The sequence below is a fragment of the Dermochelys coriacea genome, chromosome 1 (assembly GCF_009764565.3).
Source record: "Dermochelys coriacea isolate rDerCor1 chromosome 1, rDerCor1.pri.v4, whole genome shotgun sequence".
Taxonomy (NCBI): Eukaryota; Metazoa; Chordata; order Testudines; family Dermochelyidae; genus Dermochelys; species Dermochelys coriacea.
Genome location: NC_050068.2, coordinates 48,068,114 through 48,090,888, shown reverse-complemented (window position 1 = coordinate 48,090,888; position 22,775 = coordinate 48,068,114). Strand labels below are relative to the sequence as shown.

The window sequence follows — 22,775 nt, the reverse complement described above, 5'->3', positions numbered from 1 at the left end:
AGAGACTAACAAATTTATTTGAGCATAAGCTTTCGTGAGCATCCGATGAAGTGAGCTGTAGCTCATGAAAGCTTATGCTCAAATAAATTTGTTAGTCTCTAAGGTGCCACAAGTACTCCTTTTCTTATAACAGAATGTGTATTCCATAAGTGTTTTACACTGTTTTTCTACAAAGCATTTCTTTTCAACTTTAATCATTGAAGAACTCTATCAGGTTAAAAATAAGACATATTTATAGAACAATTTCCATATACTATGTTAAAATTCCTCTTCTAAATTGTTAAAACTGATAAAATTTTAAAAACTAAATTTACTTTTCATTTAAGATGTTTGTTTACTTTTTGCATTTTATTCAATTTAGAGACTGAAGTTTCACTTTTGTTTTTAGTGATTTTCCTAGTAAATTTCACTTTCCAGTTCCCATTGGACAAAGCTACAATTTTGGGGGTGTAAATAATCAGGAAAATGTATGTTTTAAAAAATATTTTTACACTGGCATTAAACAAAAATATAGACTTTTTTTTATTGGTCTTAGGTTCTGTAGAAGCTTATTTGTATAAAACCTAAATTCCGGGCTTTGTTTGAGCTGGCAGTATCTCCTTCAGATATGCATGAAACCTGACAAAATATAATGCCAGAATACTATTCTGATGGATCACTGCTTTATGTAATGAGGTATTAATAGTCAGCTGTGAAAATGTCTTGTTCTTTTTCAGAGTCTTTACTGCCAGATGATTACATAGTTCCTCTTGATTGGAAAACATCAAAGCAGATCCATTTACTATGGAAGACATCTGTGGAGGTATGGGTTTAAGTTCTCTGCAAGGCTTTCCTGTATTTTAGGAGTAAAGAGGCACCATTTACTTTAGGGTGCAACCAGAATTTTCTGAAGAAGTGGGCCCAGGTCACCTGCCATGTCCTCACTGAGCCACCATCTCTCCTTCCAGAGTGAAACCATAAGTGGAAGAGGCAGTGTGAGAAGATGGCATCCTGGGGTTCTGGGAAGCAGGGAGCTGGGTCAAGAGGGTGCCAGGAGCCAGAGCCACATGAGAAGCCATCCCAGGTCCCTGCCCTCCCCTCCCAAGGACTAGCTGGGACCTCCCCCTTCCCTCCCCCCAGAAAGACTAGTGGAGACTGTGAATTTGTATTAGCATCTATGCCCCTCCTGCCGCCTGCCCCCCTCCCCCCTGCATCATTGTGCTTCTGGATTCAGTTCATGTGGAGAAAGAGTATTTCTGGTAGGTCCATGTTTTATATAAATGAATTCAAACAGTGAAGGAAGAGGCATTATATAGATCCTGTCTTGCAAGCCCTGTGCAAGGGAGAGTTCTAACCTATAGCAGGGTTGAGGGTTTAGGTGGACAGAGCAGCAAAAAAAAAAACATTTGAACCAGTCAACAAAAATAAAACTGCTCCCTATTTCTCAGGGTCCTTCTTTTTACCCACAGATACAGTCCTCCGCCTTTCTTTTCCTCCTTCTTCTACTGCCCTCTAATCAGACTCCGCCCCCGGTATCTGCAGTTCCTTACCCATCACTTAGAGCAAAAATGCTCACAGAGTATGTGCTGAGTGGCTGACTGGGACTTAGCTTACTTTGTCTGGTCAGAAACTGTAATTGTTTCACACTCTGTCCATGCACTCTATTCAGAGAACCAGCTCAGTGCCACTACCCTCTATCGGTGAAGAGAAAAAGAGCCTTTCTCCAAACCTTCCTCCCTTGTGGGGATAAATAAGAAGAAATCACCCTAAGTGTGTTGAGGGGAGGAGGTGAATGAGCTTAGACTCATAGAAACTGGAAGTGACCTCAGGGAGGCAGATGTAGCTTGTATGACTGGCAATTATATATATCTTATGACTTTAAAAACAAATTTTGTATTTGTGGATAATCTAAGCACTATACCCAAATGTACAGATGCTCTTTTCTCAACCTATGTATTATATAATTTTTTTAACATTAGCTTTAATAAAATTTATATGCTTGGAGGGTATATAAGGGAGAATTTGACTGATGAGATAATGTATAAGGTGTATGTGTGAATGGTGGAGGAATGAATTAAGGGAGACAAGGGAAATCAGAAAAATGATACTAAAAATAAGTTTAAGGGAAACAGAAGAAAAAAAGAAAAGTTATGCCAAGATAGATAGGCAATGGAAAGGAAAAAGTAGGGAAAGGAAAAAAGAATGGACAGGGAACACGGTACATTTTTAAAAAGTTTAATGCCAGTGTTATTTTAAATAATTGTAAAATGAGATAGAATAGCTGGATGGGTAGGGGAAAGTAGTGCACACACTGAAATTTCCTTAGAGGAGCAAACTGCCTAGGGCTCTGTCAGATCTCTGTGCATACTTAGAACCTCTCTCATTTAAACAGGAGTTTGAGTGAAGACGATTTTTAGGATGGGGCCCTGTATATATACATATATTTATATACCGTTTCCAAACTTTCAAAAAGTAGCCTCTGCATGCATGGATATCTATATCCATACTTTGAGTATTGTCACTGGCACTTACAGTTGATAGAATTTACATATGCAAAACCCATCACTTGCGTGCACAAGTGATAGACTGTGTCACATGTGCCTTCACATATGTGTGATCCAATAATGCATGCAAAACAAAGGCTGGGTTTGGCCCTCTCAGAATATTTGTCCCACTATATACATATTTGAACATGCAGGCATTCTCTACTGGTTGAGGGTACAGTATAATTTCACATGTTAGGAAATACCCCATTATTTAGAAAGTAGGATAATGCAAAGCTGTAAGTGTGAATGTAAGCATAGTTTCATATTTCAATATTACATATTTATATACTGTTTATACCAGAGTAGTTTAGTCAATAGTTGGACTGAATCATATTTCTGAAATAATTTTTTATATTTCTTAACCTTTTGTTTGTCACTTCTCAATTAAAGGATAGCCTATTACTAGGGCTGTTGTTTTATGGAGGCAATTTTTAGGAGATAATACAGGATAGTGAGATGAAAAGGACAAAAGCCTTGTAAATACAGTTTAAAAACTTATGTAATGTAATATGGAATTCGTTCTGTACACTGATTACTGAACCCCACCCCCAATCATCATATAGATTTTCTTTTTCTTCTTCTTTCCTTTATTATTCCTTATTTTATTTGTTTTTAGAGGAAACAGAAAAAGAATGGATTACAGAATGGGAATTCCTTGGCTGGTAAGCATAACTTCATGAACAAAAAGAATGTAAACATTATTTATTCAGTGCAACAATCAGTTAATGTAGAAGTAAGTAAGTTGAAAGTTACTGTGTCCATAGTATCTGTAACTACTTCTTGTGCAAGTGCAGGATTTTGTTCTGTAGTGTATGGTATTAAATGTATGCCTCCATATACAGTATACATACAATGTGGCAAAGTTACAGCTGCTGTGGGACTCAATTTTGAATTTCCTCACTTGTGATTTGAAATTCTCCACCTTAACAGTTTTTCTTATTAAATGAATCGAATCATTTTATTTTGAGTTTACTTGAATCCAATTTAGATGAAGCTTAAAGTTGTAGTGCATAAGCTTTCCTTTACTATATTCACTGCCTTGCCTTAATTATATTTAGTTGCTTTCATTATATTCAGCTGTAATGCAAGGAGCATACAGTATCCTATACCTGTAAGACATTAGTTGAAGCATAAGCTAGTATAAGTGTGATTAAGTAGGCTGTAACCCTTGGCATAGATTAACGGTTACCTTTAGATTTTAGGAACTAAGGATAGCTTGCTCAATGGTAGGAGGTAGAATGTTCCAGTAAGTGCTACCACAAGGAACATGGAAGTAATAACCCAGATCTGCTTAAGCAAGTGATGGCGGATATGATCATGAGTTGAAATTGTAGTTATGTGTATCAGTATACTAACCTATAGAAAGAGGACACCTCAATATTAGTAGGATGAGGAAATACACATAAGGAAAAGGGGAAAAACCCCTACTGGCTATGCATTAGATATAGTGGCATCAGCATAACGTATTATAGAAGTTGCATGCCAGTCCGTGGGCAGTAGGAGAGAGAAATGTAGCCCTTGGAAGGGACCAGAATGATGACCACTAGTGGTGAGGAGGAAGGTTATGGTGATGAGGAAGATAATAGCTAACATTTCAGGTCGTCCTGCAAGGGATGGTGTGAGTATATGGATATTCAGATGTACATTTTGTAGTCTCTCTATCTGTCTTACTGAGTTAGAGTGTTTGTGACTTTGCTAAATGTATTAATAAACTATTTGGAAATATAGAAGGGTTCTGATTGTGTGAGTGTTGCAATTGTGCACATTGGGGGTCCCAACTATATAGTAATTTTAATAATACTGGGCCTGATCCTGGGACAAGAACCTGACAACCCAGTGATAACTGGGAATTCTTAAGTAATCAATATAATAATACATAATCTATATATCGGGCTACAAAGTGGAAAACATATTGTCTTAGACTTTATCTATGAAGTGTTGAGGGTCATCAGTTCTCATTGAATTCAGTAGGTATTGAAGACTATCAGCACCTCAATGGATCAGGCTCCTAGGCCGCAGAGGAAAGTGAGGTTTGATGAGAAACATCAAGAGCTATGTTAGGTGAAGGAATCCTGTAGTGTTCAGATGGCAGGAGCATGTTTCCGGTTGCCTCACACTGATTTTCATTTCTTAGGATGGGTGGGTCACGATTGGCTTCCACTCAATGCCCTACTACTTTGGGGACTGGGAGCATCAAAAGCATCCATCCCACAATTCTGCTGTCTTCAGTGGGAGAGCTGGCTTCCAGCAGCCTCCCTCTGTAATCACCAGCTGCATCTATCCTCTCACTCTAGCCCATAAGATCTCTGAAGGCAGCTGGAGAATACCCTGCTGGCAGCCTTTTCCTAAAGGTATCTGCTGCAGCAGCATCTGGTAATGAAAACTACTTCATATACAATATGTATGTGTTCTAAAATACTATACCATAGGAGAATAATCACATCTAGGGAACAGCTTTTGGTGTTTAATATAATTGCACAAGTTGTCATAAGGCCTTCTAAAATTGTTGGAAATGCATGATATAATTGTTTCCTGGAGAATGACAGATAACTTGGTGTCTGAAGTTGGGGACAGATCCAGTGGGAAAAGAGAGACTGAGGGTATGTCTACACTGCAATTAAACACCCAAATCTGGCCTGTGTCAGCTGATTTAGGCTCACAGGGCTCGGTATAAGGGGCTGTTTAATTGCAGTGTAGAAGTTTGGGCTCAGGCTCTGCGATCCTCCCCCCTCGTGGTGTTCCAGAGCCTGAATTCCAGCCTGAGGCCAAACGTCTACACCTCAATTAAAGAGCCCCTTAGCCCGAGCTCTTTGAACCAAATTCAGCTGACATGTGCCAGCCACGGGTGTTTAATTGCAGTATAGACATACCCTGTAGCTCTTGGCTTGGGAGTTAATTTGCTGGAGAGCCAAGAGAGATTCAGACCAGTAGGGAATGTGTGTAATTGTCAGGGCACAGTTGAAAAATCCAACAAACTAGATTAAATATTTTGTGTGTAAAATTGGTAACATTTGTAATTCTCTTGGGCAATAATCTTGTTCTGTAAATAATCTTGACAAATAAAAATGACAAACTATATAAATTATACTTTGAGTGTCATTTGGCAAATTACAATCATATTTTTTAGTTGGTGCCAAAACTGTGGAGAATACAAATAAAGATTGCCAAAAGAGTCAAGAATCTTCTGAAACCCTTCCGGAAACAAACCTATATCAAGATGTAGTAGAAGAGAACTCCGTGATTTATCCAGACAACAAGCACATGTATAACATATCAACCAATCTTGAATGTCATCTTAAACAGAAAAAGTCAACATGAAGATAAAGGTAATATTTTATAAAACTGTCATTCTTATGGATAATGCTGGTCTAAACAGCTGAAAAACAAAGATTATTCCATTCATTTATAATAAAATGATTTTAAAAATACTAACAGCTCATCCTGTCTGTAAGCACCTATGACTTCACTATAAGTAAATATTTAATTATTTATACTAAGTGGAACAGCTCCAACAGGAGAGACTGAGAGACCCATCCCAGAATAGCTATAGCCTGGTGTTTAGGGCATTCACCTGGGATATGGGAGACCTAGGTTAAAGTTCTTTCCAGGCGGAACGGAGGATCTCCCACATTTCAGGAGAATGCCCTAGCCACCAGCTTATTGGCTATTTTGGGTGGGGAATCTCACTTTCTCCTTTTGACCAGAAATTCCATCCTGCACCTGAGAAACCTTCCTGATAAAAGTTTAATTGAAACTCGTATGTTTCAACATATTTTCTGATTAAAAATGTTTTATCGAAAAAATCCCAACCTACCCAAAAATCCCAAAAATCTACCTGACATTAACTTGTGCTAACGAACAGCACATACTGTGTCTCGTGATCCAGAGGTTAGGAGCTTCATTTCTTTAATCCTTTTAATTCTAACTATTCCAAGTAATTATCTGATATTTTCCTAGATGATATTTCTCTAACCCATGTTTTGTAGGACAGGACACTGGCTGATATCTTAACCATTAAACTTGTTTATGTTACTGTATTTCTAAGACATTTCTTATGTCTGTATTTTGTGTATGTACAAGTATGTCTGTGTTTATGAAGGTGTGTGTGAACATTATGAGTGTGGGGAGAAAAAAATTTCCAAGCTCAAAAAAAAAAAAAATTTTGGTTTAAATAGAAGTCCTAAAATGTAATGAATATCATTATAATGACAGAGTAAATTTGGGGTGTGATATTCCAAATGAGCTCAGGTGGTTATTTTTTACAATTCATTGCCTCTCTTGTAATACTGTACATCCTACCTATTAGACTGTATGTGGATGGATGTTCAGGAAGTTCTTAGTTGAAGTATCTTCATATTTACTCAGAATGGAGTAAACATGGCTTAATCAACTCTTTGGGGTTTTTAAAATTATACATATAAATATAGACAGTGACAAATCCAACATGTGATCATGTCATCAAATGGTGAAAGAAGGAGTCTAATAACATTTGAGTTGTTGGTGATTGTGTTATTTTTCATTCTGCCGTTTTGAACTCAGTAGTGTGAAAGATCTGCTTTTAAGAATGCATAGTCAGGTATAATTACTTATAAATTAAGTTATAATTACTTAAACATACATGTGAGAGTACTGAATATGTGTGAGATATGCAGGGATGTGTGTGAGAACTAGCACTGAGGGGCTCACAGGAGCCTGTTGCTAAAATATTGCCATCAGTTTGAAGGGAGGTTGGGGTAATCTCTCTCCCTCTCAAGAAATCACACATTTCCCACCTCCCCAGTAGATGCTAATAAAGTAATCCAGTCAGAAGTGACATTCCAGAGGCTTTTAAAAAAATACTCTGAAATATAAAAATCTTGAAATGAACCATATTTCACCAAATGTCAGGTATTTTAAAAATAAATTTCACAGAGGAGAAGACTCCTGGGAATTTCCACTGTAACCTCTTTAAATTACACAAGTTGAATACAGTGCTAATGCTATCATCATAGTCAGTATACTTTTGAGAAACATGTTATAAATATTTCTAGCACAGTTCAGTTTAATATAAATCTATTTGCCAAGTGGTGGTGCTTCCTTCCTTTAATAGCTTGTGTGTTTTTGTCTAAATGAATACACTTGTGTCTCTCTGCTCCTCTTCGCACACACGTCTCCCAGAACATGGTTTGTTTCTGGTTAAGAGACAACATTTTTGTAAGAATTCCTTATCAAAACATTGACAACAAATCAGTGGTTGAATAACTTGTTCTGGGGAATAGGCAAATGACTATGATCAAAACTGCTACTGAAATAAGCATCCGTAGATCAATGGAAACAAGTGTTTTTATTTATTAATTTGTATTACCATAGTAGTTAGAAGCTGTATTCAGGGACCAGGACCCTATTATGCTAGGGCTGTACAAACACTGACAAAAAGATGGTCCCTGCCCCAAAGAGCTTGCAGTCTAAGATAAGAAACAGACAGTGAATACAAAGAAACCATAAGACAGTATTGGTCAGGATGATAGGGAATGGTCTTAGCACACCAGCAACCTAAGCATTGTCCAATTTTTTTTTTAGGCATCATAGAAAAAGAGAGTTTTAAGCAGAGTTCTGAATGAGGATAATGAGTTAATTTTCTGGATGTTTATGGGCAGCCCTTCCCAAGTATGAGGAGCACCATAGAAGAAAGCACAAAAGTGCTTATTTGAAAATGTAAGAAGTGGGCAATAAGGCCAGCATCATAAGCCAATCAGCGGCAGGGTACAACATCTTGATTATGAATGAAAGAAGATAAGTAGGGAAGGGGAAGAGTGTGAAAGTCCAAGAAGCTTATGGAAACATGGACAAATTGCTAAGGATTGACTACAAAAGAACAGAGCAAACATGTAGACACAAAATCATAAATGCTAAAGCTCAAAATGAGTTACATATAGCAAGGGACATAGAAGGCAAAAAAAAAGAGGCTCTATAAATATATTAGGAGCAAGAAAAAGACAAAAGAAAGTATAGGTCCACTACTTAGTGGGGAAGAAGCTAATAACAGATGACATCAAGAAGGCTGAGGTGTTTAAATACCTATTTTGCTTCAGTCTTCACTGAAACAGTTAATAGTGACCAGCTGCTTAGCACAAATAACATTAACAGCAAGGGGGAAGGAACACAAGCCAGGGGAAGAACAGTAGAAGATTATTTAGGTAAGTTAAATATATTCAAGTTGGCAGAGACTGATGAAATTTACCTAGGGTACTTAAGGAACTAGATGAAGCAATCTCAGAACCGTTAGCAATGGCCTTTGATAACTCATGAAGGACAGATGAGATCCCTGAGGACTGGAGAAGGGCAAACATAGCATCTATTTTAGAAAGGGGCAGAAGGAGGTCCTGGGGAATTATAAACCAGTTAGCCTAACTTTGATAACTGGAAAGATACTGGGAACAAATTATTAAACAATCAATTTGCAAGCATCTAGACTAGAGGATAGAGTGTAATAGCCAACATGGATTTGTCAAGAACAAATAATGTCTAACCAATCTAATTTCCTTCTTTGACAGGGTAACTGGTCTAATGGGGGGTCGGGGGGAGAACAATAGATGTGATGCATCTTGATTTTAGTAAGGCTTTTGACACAGTCCCATGTGATATAATCATAAGCAAGCTATCTAAATACTGTTTATATTAAATCACTATAAGGTGCGTGAACAACTGGTTAAAAGACCATAGTCAAAGCATAGTTATCAATGGTTCACTTCAAAATGGGAAGACATACTTAGTGGGTTCCCACAGGGGTCTGTCCTGTGTTTGGTAGTAGTCACCATTTTCATTAATTACTAGGCTAATGGAGTGGAGAGTTTGCTTATAAAATGTCTGGATGACAACAAGATGGGAAGGGGTGCTTTGGGAGACAGGATTAGAATTCAAAATGACCTTGATAAATTGGAGAATTGGTCTGAAATCGGCAAGAATAAATTCAATAAACATAAGTCCAAAGTACTACATTTAGGAAGTTAAAATTAAATGTACAAGTACAAAATGGGGAATAACTAGTTAGTGAGAAGTACTGCTGAAAAGAATCACGGCATTTTAGTGGCTCACAGAATGAATTTGAGCCAACAACGTGATGCAACTGCAAAAAAGGCTAATATCGTTCTAGGATGTATTAATGGAGTATCATATGTAAGGCACAAGAGGTAATTGTCCCATTCTACTTGGCACTAGTGAGTACTGTATCCAGTTTTGGATGCCACACTAAAAAAGATGTGGACAAATTGGAGGAATCCAGAGGAGAGCAATAAAAAAAAATAAAACCTGACCTGTGAGGAAAGGTTAAATAAACTGGGCATGTTTAGTCCTGAGAGAAGAAGACTGAGGGGAGACCTGCTAACAGTCTTCACATATGTTAAGAACTGTTATAAAGAGGATGGTGATCAATTGTTCTCCATGTCCACAGAACGTAGGACAAGAATTAAAGGGCTTAATCTGCAGGAAGGGAGATTTAGGTTAGATATTAGAACAAAAGTTTCCAACTATAAAGATAGTTAAGTACCAAGGGAGGTTGTGAAATCACTGTCATTGGAAGTTTTTAAGAACAGATGGGACAAATACCTCTCAGGGATTGTGTAATTTGCAGAGTTGTTGTAGTCATGTTGGTCACAGGATATTAAGAGACAGGGTGGGTGAGGTAATATAGAATCGTAGAATCATTGAATATCATGGTTAGAAGGGACCTCAGGAGGTCATCTAGTCCAACCCCTTGCTCAAAGCAGGACCAATCCCCAACTAAATCATTCCAGCCAGGGCTTTGTCAACCTTGACCTTAAAAACCTCTGAGGAAGGAGATTCCACTACCTCCCTAGGTAACCCATTCCAGTGCTTCCCCACCCTCCTAGTGAAAAAGTTTTTCCTAATATCCAACCTAAACCTCCCCCACTGCAACTGGAGACCATTACTCCTTGTTCTGTCATCTGCTACCACTGAGAACAGTCTAGCTCCATCCTCTTTGGAACCCCCTTTCAGGTAGTTGAAAGCAGCTATCAAATCCCACCTCATTCTTCTCTTCTGCAGATTGAACAATCTCAGTTCCCTTAGCCTCGCCTCATAAGTCATGTACTCCAGCCCCCTAATCATTTTTGTTGCCCTCTGCTGGACTCTTTCCAATTTTTCCACATCCTTCTTGTAGTGTGGGGCACAGTACTCCAGATGAGGCCTCACCAATACCAAATAGAGGGGAATGATCACGTCCCTCGATCTGCTGGCAATGCTCCTACTTATACAGCCCAAAATGCCGTTAGCCTTCTTGGCAACTAGGGCACACTGTTGACTCGTATCCAACTTCTCGTCCACTGTAACCCCTCGGTCCTTTTCTGCAGAACTGCTGCCTAGCTATTTGGTCCCTAGTCTCTAATGGTGCATGGGATTCTTCCATCCAAAGTGCAGGACTCTGCACTTGTCCTTGTTGAACCTCCCTACCCTCCAGTGTATCTATCACTCCTCCCAGTTTAGTGTCATCTTCAAACTTGCTGAGGGTGCAATCCACGCCATCCTCCAGATCATGAATAAAGATATTGAACAAAACCGGACCCAGGACCGACCCTTGGGGCATTCTGCTTGATACCGGCTGCCAACTAGACATGGAGCCATTGATCACTACCCATTGAGCCCGATGATCTAGCCAGCTTTCTATCCACCTTCTAGTCAATTCTTCCATCCCATATTTCAACTTGCTTTATTTAACAATAAAATATCTTTTATTGGACCAACTTCTGTTGGTGAGAGAGACAAACTTTCGAGCTTACACAGAACTCTTCTTCAGGTCTGGACCCAGCTCTCATTTTATCACAATTATAATGAAAACTTAATGTTCTTTTTCGACAGGTTGAGTAAAATATGAAGTGCCCAGTTCTTTAACTTTAGTGGGAAGTATAATCTATTAAATATATGTAGTAAAAGCTATTTTATCTGGCACTTCACCAACCAGAAAGCTCTATAAACTGGCATTTCTGATCTTCATTGAAATTCTGGTTTATAGTCCAGTTGGCATGGGACTGGCAAGGGGTTGGGGTGCGGGGTGCCAGATATGGGGGACACTTATCTCGGGTGGCTCCTTGCAAGTGACGACCTGTCCTGGCTGCTCCTAGGCGGAGGTGTGGCAGGAGGCTCTGTGGGCTGCCCCGCCCCAAGTGCTAGCTCTGCAGCTCCCATTGGTGGGGAACCACAGCCAATGGGAGCTGCAGGGGCAGTGCCTATGTGTGGAGGCAGCGCACAGAGCTGCCTGCCGTGCCTCTGCCTAGGAGCAGCCGGAACAGGTCACCACTTGCGGGGAGCCGCCCGAGGTGAGCGCCCCCTGGATCCAGCACCCCGCACCCCAACCCACTGCTCCGAGTCCCCTCCCACACCCAAACTCCCTCCCAGAGCCCACTCGCTGCATCCCCTCCCATACCCAAACTCCCTCCCTCTTAGTTAATTGGCATTTTTCACTTACTGGCATTCCCCCAACATGCCAAATTAAACAGCTTTTACTGTATTACTTTGTAAGAACTGTGTGATGTAATGAGTATACAGATATCCACAGATTACATTTCTAATTTACTGAATCTTTCCCATGTTGGTATAACCTTTAATTTACACTCTATTCAGCATAAAATAAAACTGTAACAATCTGCAGAGAAAGGTATGCTAATACCATAGACACGTGGATAGTCAGTGCTTTTATGAGCACAGAGAGCTAGCCATAAACAGTCTCTTCTCATCATTAACTGCAAAACGTCTACACAAAACAAAATAGATCTTTAGACTATTAGACATTTTATGCTAGAAATAAAGCTCAAATGAAGGAGAATACTATCCGCTTTGTTAAAATAAAATTATTTGTTTAAATATACACAGAGATTGGACAAATGTGGAGAAAGAACTCCCTTGTACAATGTTTACCAATAGAGCCCAGCCTCACATTTGACTTCAAAAAGAGAGGAAATAATTGATAGGAGACACAAGAGTTATATAGAATACAGGCTTGTATCTACTTAGAAGAGCTTAAGAAATTGTAGATCAAATTGTGCTGATATCTTCACAGAAGATACACAGAATTCCTCAAATTTTTTTTATAGAGGACAATCAATTTCCATATATATGTAACAGGAAAAAAAGAAAAGTTTGTACTTTAAATCAGTTTCTGAAGCAGAGCTATGATTGAAGTAATATCGGTGGAATTTTAAGTTCATTTTAAGTATTGTTATCCTTTATTCCTTTTCTTGTTTTTGATTCTTCATGATGTCTAACTCCTTGTCTTGCTCCATCTCTGACATTGTCTTCCTATCTTCCCTTCCTCTATATTCTTTTCAGTCTTCCCACCTTTTTAATCTCCACTTCATTTCTTTTCTAAGGGTATGTTTACACTACAAAATTAGGTTGATTTTATAGAAGTCAATTTTTAGAAATCGATTTTATACAGTCGATTGTGTACGTCTCCACTAAGTGCATTAAGTCGGCGGAGTGTGTCCTCAATACCGTGGCTAGCATCGACTTAAGGAGTGGTGCACTGTGGGTAGCTATCCCACAGTTCCAGCAGTCTCTGCTGCCCATTGGAATTCTGGGTTAAGCTCCCAATGCCTGATGGTGCAAAAACATTGTCCAGGGTGGTTTGGGTACATGTCGTCAGTCGCCCCTCCCTCCCTCCTTCCGTGAAAGCAACGGCAGACAATCATTTTGTGCCTTTTTTCCTGGGTTACCCATGCAGATGCTATACCATGGCAAGCATGGAGCCTGCTCAACTCACCTCTGCTGTTGTGAGCATTGTAAACACCTTGTGCATTATCCTGAAGTATGTGCAGAACCGGGCTAAGAGGATGATTGTGATGAGGACATGGACACAGACGTTTCTGAAAGCATGGGCTGTGGCAATTGGGACATCATGGCGGCCATGGGGCTGGTTGATACAGTGGAATCCCCATTCTGGGCCCAGCAAACAAGCACAAACTGGTGGGACAGCATAGTTTTGCAGGTATGGGATGATTCACAGTGGCTGCGACACTTTTGCATGCGTAAGGCCACTTTCCTTGAACTTTGTGAGTTGCTTTCCCCCGCCCTGAAGTGCAGGAATACCAAGATGAGAGCTGCCCTGACAGTTGAGAAGTGAGTGGCGATAGCCCTGTGGAAGCTTGCAACGCCTGACTGCTACCAGTCAGTCGGGAATCAATATGGAGTGGGCAAGTCTACTGTGGGGACTGCTGTGATCCAAGTAGCCAGTGCAATCACTGACATTTGCTGTCCAGGGTAGTGACTCAGGGAAATGTGCAGGTCATACTGGATGGCTTTGCTGCAGTGGGGTTCCCTAACTGTGGTGGGGTGATAGACAGAAAACACATCCCTATCTTGGCACCGGACCACCTTGCCAACCAGTATGTCAACCGCAAGGGGTACTTCTGAATGGTGCTGCAAGCACTGGTGGATCACAAGGGACGTTTCACCGACATCAACGTGGGATGGCCAGGAAAGGTGCATGACACTCGCATCTTTAGGAATTCGGGGCTGTTCGAGCAGTTGCAAGAAGGGACTTACTTCCCAGACCAGAAAATTACCGTTGAGGATGTTGAAATGCCAATAGTTATCCTTGGGGACCCAGCCTACCCCTTGCTCCCATGGCTCATGAAGCTGTACACAGGCAGCCTGGACAGTAGTAAGGAGCAGTTCAACTATAGGCTGAGCAAGTGCAGAATGGTGATAGAATGTGCCTTTGGATGTTTAAAAGCTTGCTGGCGCTGTTTGCTGACTAGGTTAGACCTTGTTGCAACCAACATTCCCATTGTTATTGCTGCTTGCTGTGTGTGCCATAATATCTGTGAGAGTAAGGGGGAGACGTTTATGGCGGGGTGGGAGGTTGAGGCAAATCGCTTGGCGGCCTTTTTTGAGCACCCTGATACCAGGGCAATTAGAAGAGCACAGCTAGGCGTGCTGCGCATAAGAGAGGCTTTCATGACTGGCCAGGCTACAGTGTCATAGCTGTTTGTGTTTCTTCTTGCTGCAAACCTGCCCCCTTTGTTGATTTTAATTCCCTGTAAGCCAACCACCCTCCCCGCTTCGATCACAGCTGGCAAAGGAAATAAAGTAACTATTGTTTTGAAACCATGCACTCTTTCTTTATTAATTAAAAAAAAAAGTGAGATAACTGACAAGGTACCCCGGGTGGGGTGGGGTGCAGGAGGAGGGAAGGACAAAGCCACGCTACAAATCAAAACTGTTTGAATGACAGCCTTCTGTTGCTTGGGCCATCCTTCGGAGTGGAGTAGCTGGGTGCCCAGAGCCTCCTCCCCCCACCACCTCCCCGTGTTCTTGGGCATCTGGGTAAGGAGGATATGGAACTTGGGTAGGAGGGCAGGTAGTTATACCATGGATGTAGCGGGGGTCTGTGTTCTTGTTGGCTTTCCTGCAGCTCCAACAGATGCTTCATCATGTCCATTTGCTCCCCCATTAGCCTCAGCATTGCCTCCTGCCTCTGCTCTTAGCACTCACTTAATGGTTTCCTGGCCTCTGCCACTGAATGCCTCCATACATTAAGCTGTGCCCTATCAGTGCAGGAGGACTGCATGAGCTCGGAAAACATGTCATCACGAGTGTGTTTTTTTCACTTTCTAATCTGCGATAACTTCAGGGACGGAGATGATGGGGGAGCATAGAAACATTTGCACCTGGGGGGAGATAAAAAGGGAGAGTAAAATTTAAGATGATACATTTCTGAGAACAAAAGGAAGACTCTTTCACAGTGAATCAAGCAATTCACAGCACATGTGCTTTAGGTACAAGGTCACATTTTGCCTTTTATATTGAGCACCTGCCGGTATGGTGTCACATCACAAATGGCTGGGCAACAGAATTTGGTTTCCAGGCAGGCATGGTAAGCCTTTTGGCACATGGGGTTGGCTTCCTACTCCTTCATAACATGTGGGAATGGTTTCAAACTGCAGCGCCATCCTTTCCCATAGCAAGCAATGCTGGCTGGGTTTCACCGGAGAAGCTGCGGTTTTCAGGTGGATGTGCAGCACACACCTTCCCCCACCCCACCGCATGGCTATTTTCTGGGATGATCCCTTCACCCCTCCTCCTGCCATGTGGCTATTCTCTGGGATGATCCCTTCACCCTTCCCCGCGCTGCGTGGCTATTCTCCAGGATGATCCCTTTTAGCCAAGCGCAAACAACCCAGCATGAACAGGGTCCTTTTACTGTTCCCTTATAAAAATTCCCCTATTTCAACCAAGTGACCATGAATGATATCACTCTCCTGAGGCTAATACGGAAAGATAAAGACCAAATGTTGCTTGAATGCGACCAAAACCCAGGACCATTCGCTGCCATGTTTTGTGCTGCAATGATTCCAGACTACTTGCTACTGGCTTGGTGTGGTAAAGTGTCCTACCGTGGAGGACAAAATAAGGCAGAGGCTTTCAGAGTACCTCCAGGAGAGATTCATTGAGATGTCCTTGGAGGATTCCCGCTCCATCCCCAGACACGTTAACAGACTTTTCCAGTAGCTGTACTGGCCGCAAATGCATCCCAAATCTTCAGGGCAAATCAAACATTGAACACTATTGCTTTTAAACCCCATACTGTAGTTACAAATGTGCACTCATCAGAGATGCCTTCTCCAGCTTCAGGGTCGGGGATCCCACCTTGGGAGGGTATTAGCTCCAGGGTGATGAAAAGGTCTTGGCTGTCGGGGAGAACTGATTCACTGCTTGCCTGCTGCGCATTCTTCTCCTCCTCCTCCTCTTCTTCATCTGCAAAATCCTCCTCGTTGTGTGAGACTCCCCCCTTGCAGGTGTCCACAGACAGTGGTGGAGTAGTGGTAGGGTCCCCGCCTAGAATGCCATGCAGCTGATCATAGAAGCGGCATCTATGGGGCTCTGACCCGGAGCGACCATTTTCCTCCTTTGTCTTTTGGTAGGCTTGCCTGAGCTTAACTTTCACGCGGCACAGCTGTGTGTCATTGTTGTAGCCTCTCTCCACCATGCCCTGTGCGAATTTGGCATATATATTAGCATTTCTTCTTTTTGTTTGGAGTTCAGCTGCACAGATTCTTCTCCGCATACAGCAATCAGATCCAGTGTCTCCCTTTCGGTCCATGCTGGAGCTCATTTGCGATTCTGGGCGAACTGTATGATTACCTGTGCTGTTGAGCTTACCACGCTGACCAAACAGGAAATGAAATTCAAAATTTCCCGGGGCTTTTACTGTGTACCTGGCTAGTGCATCGGACTTCAAAGTGCTGTCCAGAGCGGTCACATTGGAGCACTCTGGGATAGCTTCTGGAGGCCAATAATGTCTAATTGCATCTGCACTACCCCAAATTCGACCCAGCAAGGTTGATTTTAGTGCTACTTCCCTTGCCGAGGAGGAGTACAGAAGTCGATTTTAAGAGCCCTTTAGGTCGACGGAAGGGGTTGGTTGTGTAGATGTGTTCATTTTAAAATCGACCTAATGCGGCTAAATTTGACCTACCCCGTAGTGTAGACCAGGGCTAAGCCTTCAAAATCCCTCTTTGTACTTCCTTCAAAAGGAGGAATGAAAATTAAACTGCTAAAACTGAGAAGGAAATAGATCCCTTTATCAGGGACTGGAGGTGAACAATTATCCTTTAATACTTTCTTTTAGTCATAGGATGGGATGTGGCAATATTGAAACCATGTTTACAACAGTTAGTATTTTTAAAATCTGCATTGGTTATTGGTTATTATGATGCTTCAGCAGACTCTTCTTTTATATTACAGAAATTTGTCAAGCTTGGCACCATCATGGAAGGACCTCAGTTTACAATCAAGTGTTATAAATGTAAGGAAGAGCCTGGGAGAAGTATTCAGTGTAGAATTTGATGCTGAATCCATGACCCTCAGTAATCCTTGGGCTTTATATCCACATAGCCACCCATTCTGGTTTTGAAATAAAAAAATTGTAATAATTTTTGATTGTCAAATGGCCACTTTCAGAAGTCACTTGATATCGATGCTTCTTTTACTCATCCTTCTAAGGCACGGAGAGACTGATAATAAAGGAGATTGTTTTTCCCAATGTTTAGTCTGAAGCAAAAATAGCAAAAAGATTTCCACATTGACTGATTTCTATGTTTACAAACCAAAAGAAGGGGAGGGGTCTATTGTCTACATAAACTGTAAACTTCAGACTCCTGGATCTAATTCACTACTGGAACGCAGAAATATTTGCTACATGCATTAAAAGGTAATGGCTTGATGGTAACAATGCATTTGCAGAGTGGGATATCTGACTTCACTGCTGGTGTCCCTTTATAAGTCTTGTGTTTGTGGCAAGTTAGATGATTTATCCTTTCTACTTCTGTTTTCTCCTGTTACTAATTGTTTTCATCCCTTGCCTCCTCATGATACTAAATGGAGCAAGTCTTCATCAGTCTCTCCTCCCTATTCCTTGTTCCACAAATACTTAACCTTTTCTTATTCATATTTACTCTGTCTTGAACCTGTGCTTGTGGTCTCTCTTAGACTACATTTATAGAGACTTATTTCTTACTATAGAAATAAGTAGAAGTTATCTTTGATTTTTCATTATTGGGGCTGAGCTAAGTCCCATTGAAGTCAATAGAGACCATCCCCTTAACTTCAATTGGCTTTTGATTGGGCCGTCTATGAACATTGATATTTATCAGGGGGGAGCCGTGTTAGTCTGTATCCACAAAAACAACAAGGAGTCCGGCACCTTAAAGACTAACAGATTTATTTGAACATAAGCTTTCGTGGGTAAAAACCTCACTTCTTCAGATCCATGGAGTGAAAGTTACAGAGGCAGACATAAATATACTGACTCGTGAAGAGAAGGGAGTTACTTCACAAGTGGAGAACCAGTGTTGACAGCGCCAGTTCGATCAGGGTGGATGTAGTCCACTCCCAACAATAGATGAGGAGGTGTCAATTCCAAGAGAGGCAAAGCTGCTTCTGTAATGAGCCAACCGCTCCCAGTCCCTATTCAAGCCCAAATTAATGGTGTTAAATTTGGAAATGAATTTTAGTTCTGCTGTTTCTAGTTGAAGTCTGTTTCTGAAATTTTTTGTTCAAGTATAGCTACTTTCAAATCTGTTATAGAATGTCCAGGAAGATTGAAGTGTTCTCCCACTGGCTTTTGTGTGTTACCATTCCTGATGTCCGATTTGTGTCCATTTATTCTTTTACGTAGGGACTGTCCGGTTTGGCCAATGTACATGGCAGAGGGGCATTACTGGCACATGATGGCATATATCACATTAATAGACATGCAGGTGAATGAGCCTCTGATGGTGTGGCTCATGTGGTTGGGTCCTCTGATGGTGTCACTAGAGTAGATATGGGGACAGAGTAGGCAACGAGGTTTGCTACAGGGATTGGTTCTTGGGTTAGTGTTTCTGTGGTGTGGTGTGTAGTTTGCTGGTGAGTATTTGCATCAGGTTGGGGGGCTGTCTGTAAGCGAGGACTGGCCTGTGTCCCAAGGTCTGTGAGAGTGAGGGATCATTTTCCAGGATAGGTTGTAGATCGTTGATAATGTGCTGGAGAGGTTTTAGCTGAGGGCTGTAAGTGATGGCCTGTGGTATTTTGTTATTTTCCTTGTGGGGCTTGTCCTGTAGTAGGTGATTTCTGGGTACCCGTCTCGCTCTCTCAATCTGTTTCCTCACTTCCCCAGGTGGGTATTGTAGTTTTAAGAAAGCTTGATAAAGATCTTGTACGTGTTTGAGGGATTGGAGCAAATTCGGTTGTCTTAGGACTTGGCTGTAGACAATGGATCGTGTGATGTGTCCTGGATGGAAACTGCAGGCATGTAGGTAATTATAGAGGTCAGTAGGTTTCCGGTATAGGGTGGTGTTTATGTGACCATCACTTATTTGCACTGTAGTGCCCAGGAAGTGGATCTCTTGTGTGGACTGGTCCAGGCTGAGATTGATGGTGGGGTGGAAATTGTTGAAATCCAGGTGGAATTCTTCAAGGGCCTCCTTCCTGTGGGTCCATATGATGAAGATGTCATCAATGTAGCACAAGTAGAGGAGGGGCACTAGGGGACAAGGATATAGAAACAGTGTGGCTCAACAGTGCTTTAGGACTTCCATGGGGAAGCATCAAATTGCTCTGCTGCCAGTAGTGTTGTGGTGCACAGCTCGCAATCATTCCATTTCTTAAACTGGCGATCAGTTACTTGGTGTCTGAGAGGCAGAGGTGGGGAGTGGAGAATGTCTCAGAGGTGCTGCAGGAGGAGAGTGGTCAAGTAGCACTGAATGACCAGCACTCATACATAAATGGTGTCAGAACAAGCATGGGAGGGGTGAGGAGCCCAGAAGGGAATGAATGCGGTGTGGTGAACTAGAGAGGGAGGGGGAAAGCAAGAGGACATATGTAACAGGGAGGGGAGTAGAAAGAGGGGATAAAGTAGGAAGAGGGAGTAGTTTTGGCTATAAAAAGGAGTAATAACACACAGGAGGAGAGGAGGAATTTAAAAGCAGTAAAGGTGAAGACTAACAATAGAAGAGGGAGTGGGGAGAAGGTGAAAGGACAAATTAATAGTTTTTGGCATAGTCAGATGGCACTGCAAAATAGTTACACATAAAGAAAACAGAAGGGAAGCGAGAAAATGCTACTTACCACTAGCACAACTTTTCTCAATCACAGGGGCCCTGTCACAGCAGTGGATGAAAGCTTCTCTGTGATGTGTGGTAATGAACAGAGAAGGACAAAAATTACCTTGACACATGGCAGAAGTTGAAAAAATAAAAGACCAGGGGGTGGAAGTGTGGTGAGGCTATCGCATTAGAAAGCTTAGATTGCATATGTTTGTCAAACAAACCAACTATCCGGATTAGGTTACCACAATCCTCCCCCCGCACCCACCCCACACATACACACATGCTTCAGATTAAAAAACAATTTAATATAGTTTCTCTGAATTGGGCATCTCTCATCTTCTGCCCTCCCGCCCTTTCCCCCTCACCAGTATTTTATTATGTATCAGCTCCTGACCAGAATGCCTGCTAAAGCATTGCTGCTTTGTGATCTAAACTGTCTGCAATTTCCTCACAGGCTCTAATGTAAAACCAATAAACAAAATTGAATAAGCAGCTCTAGCACATCAGTATTTCTAAAATTATTAGTGTAACACTGGCAAAACTGGTATTTCCATTTTGCTTAATATTGTTTTCCCTTGGGAGAAAATGTACTGTACTTCTGCCAACATGAACACTATATAAAATAATAAGGGGGTTGATATTTCTCACTGGTTGCAACATTAGTGCAGCATAATTTTGCATAAAACACTAGTGACGTTAGAACAGGTCTCATTTAATTTAAAGAAAGATTCACCCAAACATTTAACAGAAATGTGATTTTTTTTCCTATTTATGTTTATTTGACAAAGAATAGGAATCTGAGTACATTTACTGTCCATGAAATTTAATCTTGTTAACTGAGTATTGAACTTCCAGAACACCTGAAATAAAAAAATGTCAAAATCTCTCCTTTTTTTATGAAAAAGAAAAGGTTTTGAGGTTTGACTCTTAAAGGAATACTGTCAGTTTAAAAATTATATTTAAAAATCATTTTGTAAGCACCTAGAGGATAATAAAATTGTAAGGAATAGCCAGCAAGGATTTGTCAAGAACAAATCATGCCAACCATTATAATTTCCTTCTTTGACAGGGTTACTGACCTGTTGGATGGGGGGGAAGAAGTAGACATCATATATCTGTGGCTTTTGTCACAGTTCCACATGACATTCTCATAAGCAAACTAGTGAAATACAGTCTAGATGAAATTATTGTAAGGTGGGGGCACAACTGGTTGAAAGACTACGCAAAGAACAGTTATCAAGTGTTTGCTGTTAAACTGGGAGGGTGGGGCCAGCCAGGGTCCCACAGAGCTCAGTTCTGGGTCCAGTAGTATTCAATATTTTCATTAATGACTTGGATAGCAGAGTGGAGCATATGCTTATAAAATTTGTGGATGACACCAAGATGGGAGGAGCTGCAAGCACTTTGGAGGACAGGATTAGAATTCAAAATGACCTTGACAAATTAGAGAATTCTTAAGAAGGAAAAATCAAATGCACAGCTAAAAAAATGGAGCATAGCTGGCTAGGTGTTAGTACTGCTGAAATAGATGTTGGGGTTGTAGTGAATCACAGATTGAATAAGAGTCAACAGTATGTTGTAGCTATAAAAAAGACATTCTGGGATGTATCAACAGGGGTGTCGTATGTAGGACATGGGAGGTTTTAGGGTAGATATTAGGAAAAACTAACTATAAGAGTAGTTAAAATCTGGAATAGGCTTCCAAGGAGGTTGTGGAATCTCCATCATTGAAGGTTTCTAAGAAGAGGTTGGACAAACATTTGTCAGGGATGGTCTAGGTTTACTTGGTCCTGCCTCAGCACAGGGGGATGGAGTCAATGACTTCTTCAGGTCCCTTCCAGCCCTACATTTCTGTCATTCTCTGATTTTATAATGTGGCCATAATATGTAGCACATGTGCCTGGCTTCTTCAGATCTTCATAAGAATGTCAACATCCTCCTCCTTTTCAAAACATTTCTCAGTGTTGTCAGCAAAACCACATCTCAGCAGACTTGCAGACTTTCATTGATCACCAATTGATGTCACAGAGCTATCTTCAGCAGATATGTTTATAACATTTCCCCTTCTTGAGGTCTGATTATCTCAGCTGTAAGGTGAATAGACACAGAGTGACCTGTCAAATGGCTTGCCTACGATGAAAAGTATCCTTTACAGCTTCGGGAACATATCTACTAACTGCCACCCCTGATTTTTTGGATGTTTCTGGGTCAGGTAATGGTAGGGTTGCCAGGTGTCTGTTTTTTTACCGGAACACCTGGTTGAAAAGGGACCCTGGCAGCTCCAGTCAGCACCGCTAACCAGGCCATTAAAAGTCTGGTTGACAGTGCAGTGGGGCTAAGGCAGGCTTCCTGCCTGCTCCATGTGGCTCCTGGAAGTGGTGATGTCCTCTGGCTCCTAGGCACAGGGGCTACTAGGGAGGCTCCATGTGCTGCCCAGGCCCCGAGCCCCGGCTCTGCAGCTCCCATTGGTTGGGAACCACAGCCAACGGGTGCTGCGGGGGCCGGACCTGCAGGCGAGAGCAACATGCAGTCTCCCTGGCAGCCCCTGCGTCTAGGAGCCCTAGGACATGTCGCGGCATCTGGGAGCTGCCTCAGGTAAGTGCCACCTGGAGCCCACCCCAAACCCGCTCCCAATCCCCGCCCCAGCCCTGAACCTCCTTCCACAACC

The 22,775-nt window shown here is 41.6% G+C and overlaps 1 protein-coding gene across 8 annotated transcripts in view; it reads left to right on the top strand.

Annotated features, from left to right (window-relative positions):
• LOC119854919 (NEDD4-binding protein 2-like 2) overlaps window positions 1-17,584 on the top strand; it is a 119,537-nt gene extending 101,953 nt beyond the window's left edge. For 6 of the 8 annotated variants that reach the window (XM_038400168.2, XM_038400157.2, XM_043504388.1 and 3 more), the window contains 4 exons: window positions 717-802; window positions 3,142-3,187; window positions 5,653-5,851; window positions 17,265-17,584. In XM_038400168.2, the coding sequence (XP_038256096.2) occupies window positions 717-802; window positions 3,142-3,187; window positions 5,653-5,843 (323 nt within the window). In that variant the 3' untranslated portion in view covers window positions 5,844-5,851; window positions 17,265-17,584. Of the gene's footprint in view, window positions 1-716; window positions 803-3,141; window positions 3,188-5,652; window positions 5,852-13,239; window positions 13,285-17,264 lie in introns of those variants that run through there. The other 2 variants (XM_043504387.1, XR_006277668.1) reach the window with 2 other exon arrangements.
• Window positions 17,585-22,775: the final 5,191 nt, after the last annotated feature.